The sequence below is a fragment of the Chiloscyllium plagiosum genome, chromosome 20 (genome assembly GCF_004010195.1).
Source record: "Chiloscyllium plagiosum isolate BGI_BamShark_2017 chromosome 20, ASM401019v2, whole genome shotgun sequence".
NCBI classification, from domain to species: Eukaryota; Metazoa; Chordata; class Chondrichthyes; order Orectolobiformes; family Hemiscylliidae; genus Chiloscyllium; species Chiloscyllium plagiosum.
The window spans coordinates 26,498,683-26,507,056 of record NC_057729.1 but is presented as its reverse complement, the minus strand read 5'-3'; the positions used below and the strand labels follow the sequence as shown (position 1 = coordinate 26,507,056).

At 41.5% G+C, this 8,374-nt stretch overlaps 1 protein-coding gene across 1 annotated transcript in view; it reads right to left on the bottom strand.

Annotated features, from left to right (window-relative positions):
* helz2a (helicase with zinc finger 2a) overlaps positions 1–8,374 on the bottom strand; it is a gene marked incomplete at its 5' end in the record, with an annotated part of 86,210 nt that overhangs the window by 27,346 nt on the left and 50,490 nt on the right. Inside the window, 2 exons of the mRNA XM_043710066.1 lie at positions 3,330–3,464; positions 6,626–6,818. Coding sequence (XP_043566001.1) covers positions 3,330–3,464; positions 6,626–6,818 — 328 coding nt within the window. The remainder of the gene's footprint in view (positions 1–3,329; positions 3,465–6,625; positions 6,819–8,374) is intronic.

Sequence of the window (8,374 nt, the reverse complement as noted above, 5' to 3'; positions counted from 1 at the left end):
GCTTATGCCCGAAACGTCGATTCTCCTATTCCCTGGATGCTGCCTGACCTGCTGCGCTGTTCCAGCAACACATTTTCAGCTCTGATCTCCAGCATCTGCAGACCTCACTTTCTCCTCCAGTCTATCTATATTGTCCAGTATTCTTTGGCAGTTCCTTATGCTTTCTGCTACTCCACCAATCTTCTTGCCATCTGCAAATTTGCTGATCATACCAACAGTGCCCTCTTCCAGATCATTGATGTATATCACCATTAGTCACCTTTCTCCATTTTGAGAAACCCCCTTCAACTACTACTGTCTCCTGTTGCTCAACCAGTTCTTTATCCACCTAGCTAGAAACCCCTGCACACCATGTGACTTCACTTTCTCTATTAGTTTACCATGGGGAACCTTATCAAATGCCTTACTAAAGTCCATGTATATGACAGCAACAGCCCTTCCTTCATCTATCAACTTGGTCACTTCCTCAAAGAACTACATGCTTAAAAATGTTTTGAGGGGGTCTGACCTAGTCCATAACAGTTCACTTTATTCTTTGACTAATTAAAGATCTTTTAAATTACACAGACAAACCCTGTGAGACACCCTACCAACCTTTTGCTTTGAGCCTGGAAATCTGGGTTCAGAATAGTTGCAAGGAATTGATTAACTTAAATCACAGAAACACATGCCATGAAGATACAAGTGACAAATTGTTTGATAATGAGGTATCACCTCTAACAGAGTGGGAATCAGTTTAGCTCAGTTGGCGGGATTGTTGGTTTGCAGAGCAGTGTGAGACCAACAGTGTGGGTTCAAAACCCATCACCGGTTTGAGGTTACCATGAAGGACTCTCCTTCTCAACATCTTCCTTCCCCTGATGTCAAGTGGCCCTCAGATTAGTCACCACTAATCACTTCTCTCCATAATAAGAGAGCAGCCCCTTTGTTCTGGTAAGACTATGGTAACGCAACAACAAGCTGGTTAGAATCAGCAAGGACAAATCTTATTGAATTGTTACGACCTGGGAAAAGAAGAATTGGATCTTTAAAACCACCAGCTAAAGACAGAATTATAGAACTGCAGATTTAATATATAAGCCCATCCTGGGATACGGATCATCTCACATATGTTGATAATTGAACAACTGGTATTCGTTTTGTAACTGCTTTCCAAAACCTATGATTGAAGGCAGCAACAGCTGGCTGAAAGGCTGGCCAACATGTGACAAAGGGACAAGAAGAGGGGCATGTCATATTAAAGAAGCTTGGCTGTAACTATTAAATAAAACCCAATTCTTCATTTTCCCATTAGGATGTCGATTGAGCAGTAAGAGATGCATGGCAAAAGCTTAGGGACACAACACGTACAGAGACTAGAAGGATTTCTGGATATCTTTTGGGTACACTATCCCAGGTTGGCTGCCTCCTGGCTCAGAGAGTTCTGGCTGAGGCCAACAGGATGGATGGAAGTGAGATAACTGATTGAGATCGGTATTTATATGCACACTAATACCTCAGAAGAGACAAATATTGTTATGATTTTTTTTTTAGATCACTTACAGTATGGAAACAGGCCCCTTGGCCCAACATGTCCACACCGACCCACTACCCACCCAGACCCATTCCCCTACATTTACCCCTGCCCCTAACACTACGGGCAATTTAGCATGGCCAATTCACCTAACCTGCACATTTATGGACTGTGGGAAGAAACCGGAACCCCTGGAGGAAACCCACACAGAGACGGGGAGAATGTGCAAACTCCACACAGTCAGTCGCCTGAGGCGGGAACTGAACCCGGGTCTCTGGCACTGTGAGGCAGCAGTGCTAACCACTGTGCCACCGTGCCGCCCATTCTTCTCAAAGTATGATAGGAAATGTGCCCAACACGTAGGAATGATGGGATATGATTTCATTCCTGTGGGAATCGAGCTAAGAATGTACATTGTAACAATTTACTGCTAATGAATTGAAACACAGATCACAAAGTTAAGGGGAAACTGAAGATTGAGTTGCCGTATAAACCAGCAGTGCCAAGGCTGAGGTTGAGATAAGGGATGAAAATGTGTTGCTGGAAAAGCACAGCAGGTCAGGCAGCATCCAAGGAGCAGGAGAATCGACGTTTCAGGCATGAGCCCTTCTTCAGGAATGAGGAAGGTGTGCCAAGCAGGCTAAGATAAAAGGTAGGGAGGAGGGACTTGGGGGAGGGGCGTTGGAAATGCAATAGGTGGAAGGAGATTAAGGTGAGGAGTGGGAGTGGGAGTTAAAGTTTTCAGCCACTGGGCGGCTGGGTTGTTTGCTGCGCTGTCCCAGAGGTGTTCTCTGAAATGTTCCGCCAGTAAGTGGCCTGTCTCCCCAATGTAGAGGAGGCCACATTGAGTGCAGTGGATGCTGTAAATGTTGTGTGTGGAGGTGCAGGTGAATTTGTAACGAATATGGGAGGATCCCTTGGGGCCTTGGAGGGAAGTGAGTGGGAGGTATGGGCGCAAGTTTTGCATTTCTTGCGGTTGCAGGGGAAGGTGCTGGGAGTGGAGGTTGAGTTGGTGGGGGTTGTCAAACTGACAAGGGAGTCGTGGAGGGAGTGGTCTTTCGAGAACGCTGGTAGGGGATGGGAGGGAAATATATCCCTGGTGGTGGGGTCCGTTTGGAGGTGGCGGAAATGGCAACAGATGATACGATGTATATGGAGATTGGTGGGGTGGTAGGTGAGGACCAGTGGAGTTCTGTCCTGGTGGCGATTGGAGGGATGGGGCTCCGTTGAGATAAAGGGGTCATGTATTACATTGAGAATTATACACTATGGTGAAACTTTTGTATTTACGGCGAGTCTATCCTGGGCAACCAGGTGGAGGCTATCTATCCCCAGCCTATGCTGGAATAAAATCTATAGTTACCACCCTCAAAAAGGATTGTTTTAAAATAACTAAAACAGTGTAACATTTGGTGAATGTTGTACTCAGAGACGGTAAGCCTTGGTGGTTGGATGGGACTTTGGGCCGAATTCCTCCATGAATGAAAAAGCTGAAAGTCTACTTGAGAGGAACAGAGCTTTGTGGGATACCAAGGCTGAAACTGATATTATACATTCTGAAGGAACTACCAGAGAAAACTGAAATAGCTTTCATTGTTGGATGGCCTGTTTCAAATGAAATTTATAGTTTCTACAAAATATAATTTGCCTTTAATTTATGTTGATTTAGGTTTGATTCTCAGTAAAAGAATTTAAGTATTGAAATCTTGTCCATCAGTTTATCATGGTTAGTGTTACGTTTGGTTCTTTTAGATTAGTAGTCTCCATGAGACAATAACAAATTATACTCAATATTAAATGGGCAAATATCACTTACCATCCGATACTGCACATTAAGCATCAATGCTTGTTTATCGTAGCGCTCAAATAGCGATGTCTCCATGCCAAGACGCCGACAGAACTCATTGCTTATAATAGGCCGTAGTTGCATATGGTCACCCAAAAGAACAATCTGAAGGTAAAAACATAATTTTATAAACAAATAATATGAAATTAAACATCAAATTCAAGCAGGCTGTTACTTCTTCCATAGTCAAAACAGTTCATTGCATAGACATTACAGAGTCTATCTACATTACTGAAATCTTTCTAATCTTCTTTTATTCGCTGCAACCTAGTGTTTCAATACACCCAAGCTCAAGGACAGAGAAATCTATTCCACACATCAGATTATACTCTGCACGATCAACTCTCCCAAAGCCTCAACCAATCACAAAATAGAACTTCTGCCCACAATAAAGACATTAAAATAAGAATTTATTCCTCTGCTCCGTTGTAATTTACATAGAATTAGAACCACATTAATTGAATATTTCCTAAAGAAACAAGGTTTAACAGTAGATTGAAAACCAATATACTTCACTCGGCCCCTGTCAATAAATTTGTGAGGGATACTAAGGCTGACACAAAATATTGACAGTTATTTTCTCTAATCTTATTTTTAACTATTTTATTGTCTGAAAGAAAGAGCAGACAAGTATAATGCATGCACGTTGTTCAAAGCAATATTGCAAAAGGAATGAAAGACTTGTTGAATTTCTTCATGCCAATCATCATAGTAAAGAAGATAATATGTAGGACCATAGGAATATGAACAAAGGCATAGGATTCCTGAAGTAGCCAGCAAGTTGATAGTTAGGTTCATTAATAAGCTATCTAACACTCATTGATCCTGAGCACACCAACAACTTAGTGGTTTTCAGGGAGAGGTGGGCACCGCAGGGAGTGGAGCATTTTACTTCCCCTTCCAACTCTATCTTGGTTTAGTCCCTGCTCTCCCCTTCACTTTTTTAATCATTCAGCATTGCCCTTTGATGAGAAGGGCACAGCTGGTCCCTGGCCACTCTGGTGTTTCCTTTCTTCCTGGTGGTGGGAAATGAATAAAGATTTGTACACCTGTTGTCTTTCACTGTGGCTCACACCTACACACAAACCTCATGGGTGCTGGGGAAAATATAAGCAGTACTGCTGTTAGGTGGTACTGTGGGGGTAAAATAAAGAAAAAAATTAGTGGTCAGCATTTTCTTTATTGAGAAGGGCACTGCTTGTCACTGGCCACTCGGGTGTTTTTTATCTTCCTGGTGGTAGAATATGAATAAAGATTTATGCATTTTTTCTTCACTGTGTCCTACACCTGCACACACACAACATGGGTGCTGAGGAATAAATAAGCATTATCACTGTTAGGCGGTAGTGTGGGGGTTTATAACAAAAATCAACTTAGTAGCAGCTCAAAGATTAAATGGAAACAACACAGCTTTTCCACACCTTCTGAAGGCCATAGGAAGAGTCATTCATCATCAGACACGCTAGACTCAATCAAGGGACCAAGCATTGGGGGGGCTGTAGTAAAACATGACATTGCTTCTGCCTCCAACCTAGTTTCTTCCCCACCACAACACTCAGCCGCCATCTTACTCTTCTTCATGTCTGTGTTCCGTTGCATGGCCCTGCAGCTGCCACTGGTGCTGTTTGTGTGATTGGCAATGAGACACGGACAGCCTCTGATTTGGCTGGCAGTTCATCCGTCACTAGGTTCCTAAATCCCAGGGAAGACTCGCTGGTAGCCACGTGAGTGCAGGAAGTGCACGCAAAACCAAGGGGCCTTCCTCCGGAACTTGTTCAGGCTTTCCTGACAGTCCTCCAAACAATGGGCAATTTAATCCCACAAAATGTTTTTGAGCTTGATGGGTGATTAATGTCAAAACAACGCTGAGGGGTTTGTGGATAACCACAGAGGAAGTAGTCATGATGCAGCTACAGAGAGCTTAAAAAGTGAGGACACGAATGACCATCAGGCAGAACAAAAAGAAAAGGCAGGGGTCATAGTAAATTTGGTACTTATTGAGTCATAGTGATGTACAATACAGAAACAGACCCTTCGGTCCAACTCATCCATGCCGACCAGATATCCTAAATTAATCTAGTCCCATTTGCCAGCACTTGGCCACTATCTCTCTAAACTCTTCGTATTCATATACCCATCCAGATGCCTTTTAAATGTTGCAATTGTATCAGCCTCCCCCTCTTCCTTGTTCAATTTTTCCCCTCTCACCTTAAACCTATGCCCTCTAGTTTTAGACTCCCCTACACTCAGGAAAATACCTTTTCTATTCGCCCTATCCATGCTCCTCATGATTTAATAAACATCTATAAGGTCACCCCTCAGCCTCTGACACTCTGGGAAAAATACCTCCAGCCTATTCAGCCTCTCCCTGTACCTTAAACTGTCCAATCCTGGCAACATCCTTGTAAATCTTTTCTGAACCCTTTTAAGTTTCAAAACATCCTACCTAAAGCAGGGAGACCAGCACTGAATGCAATATTCCAAAAGTGGCCAAACCAATGTCTTGTATTACTGCAAAATTACCTACCAACTCTTATACTCAATGCACTGACCAATAAATGTAAGCATACCAAATGCCTTCTTCGCTATTTTGTCAACTTGCAACTCCATCTTCAAGGAAGTATGAACCGGCACTCCAAGATCCCTTTGTTCAGCAACACTCCCATGATCTTAACATTGATTGCATCAGTCCGGCCCTGATTTGCCTTCCAAAATGCAGCACCTCACACTTATCTAAATTAAACTCCATCTGCCAACCCTCAGCCCATTGGTCAATTTGATCAAAGTCCCATTATACTCTGAGGTAACCTTCTTCGATGTCCACTACACCTCCAATTTTGGTGTCATCTGCAAATTTACTAACCATACCTCCTATGTTCACATCCAAATCATTTGTATAAATGACAAAAAGCAGTGCACCCAACTGTGAAAAAAAGGAACATATGAGACTTCAATTACCCGTATAGAGATTGGGGAAGAAAAGAATAAAGGGCAAGTGGATGAATGGGTATGTCATATCCAACCTATAGCTTTCTTTGAGGAAGTATCTAGATTTTTGACAGCTCCTTTTCTACCACTTTAGTTATTTCTTCAAAACACTCCCTCAGGGAGAGATAATCTGGAAAAAATCAGTCATGATTCACTGAGGAACACAATTCACCAATATGAGAGAGCACAGCATTTCATTCTCTTTACTTCAAGAAGAAGTTAGGTGCAAGAAATTAATATTATAGTCAGAAATCCACTTCTAGAGGATAATAACTTACCTGATTTGCTTGTTTATGTGCAACAATAGGGATTAACAGTTCTGGTTCAGTACACATGGCACTCTCATCCACCAATATTTGCCGCACACTCATTTCTTGTAGAACCTTACTGGAAGAAGTGGCACATGTGCAAAGGATGACATCATGACGTCTTAGTTCATGCTTCCGTGCTTTGCTGAGCAATTTCTTGTATCTAGCAAATGATTCCAATGACCAAAAGGTAAAGTTTACAACATAGTATTATGGAACTCTCCTAAACATTTGACATAATCTCAGCAGAAGGCATACTTCAGAAGTGGCAGAAGAGTGGGAGATCCTTTGCAAATTCAGTCCTATGTGTTGTCACCAATATATTTGGCAGCAACAATATAAGTTTCTCTGTCAGTAATTTAGAATTTTAACAATGGTTGGATAGCCAAAGAATAGCCAAAGAGTGAGCACTTCTGCCAAAGAATTCAAATACAAACATCACAGTTCACTGTTGAGATGTTCCCTGTAAAACAGCGCACCAATTGATCCAAATTCTTAACTAAAAATTCTCAACCAAAACGTCTCAATCACTTTTGCAATAATATGAAGCTTTTGATTATGGTTGTACCATCTTGAAGGCACTACAGAGCAAATGTCCAGTGCCAGCGCCATACATTCTACAAGATGGCACTTAATAGCATTGGAAAGAACATTCCTAGCTGGAAATTAACAATGAAAAAAATCATACCCCAATATATTAACAATGTTTCATCAGTGAGATTCTGCTCTTTATCACCAGTCAGGCGCATGCTTTGTGAGATGCTCAGTAGAAGCACAGACTAAGTTACACACAGTGTAGATGAAAAGAAGGGTTTAGATTAGGACAGGAATAAGTTTTTTTTAATCATTCATCATATCAATTCTCACCACATGCTTATTTAGCCAAACATGAACAAAATGGCATGCATTGGTTAAAATATATCAATGTGCCAATATTAATGATTGGTTTAGCAGTCTAATGATGCAACAAGTTTCAGCAAACAGAAAAGACAAATTAAACCTGAAGTTTATTGAAGAGGTAAGGAAGAAACAGCACCATCCAACTCAAAACCCATATGTTATCCCGGGTCTTGAATTCTCCAAATCTTATTCTATTGATTGAGCAGAACAAGTAACTTGCAGCTCCCTAGGTCAAATGTAATTAAATTTCAGCATTTAAGCATTTTCAATAGCAGTAGCTTTATTGTAAATTAATCTAAAATTTGGTTTAAAACTTGGTTTACTGTTTCAGATCTGAAAGTCTGTAAGGTCCACAATCTGCTGTAAAAGTAAACAAAGGTTGGTCATAGAGCGATGGCGAACCATCACCAACAGCCCCTTTGGTTGATATTCCTGGCACATATCATGAGCATGCCAAAAGGAAAATAATGAGAGGTACTGCAGCAAAATAAATCATACAGTAAAAATTAAACACAACAAGGCTCACTTTTCTTTATTGAAAATAAACCTAGGCTTCCAGTCCAGTCCTGCCAATTTTCCATTTGATCTGGACAAGAAGCCCAGAAATGTTCTCAGGAAAATATTTCATCTACAATATGTATCACTCTATTGCTCTGATTGAAGACTGGGTACGATATTTCCTGTTACATTCTGGCAGATGGTAGAGAGAATTCTCAGGATTTAGTTATTAAGTGAGCTACTCGATTTCTGTCAGAGTGCAGACAATCACACAGAGGTCTCAGCAACAGTCTAACAGAGTTTGATTCTTCTGCCAGCCGA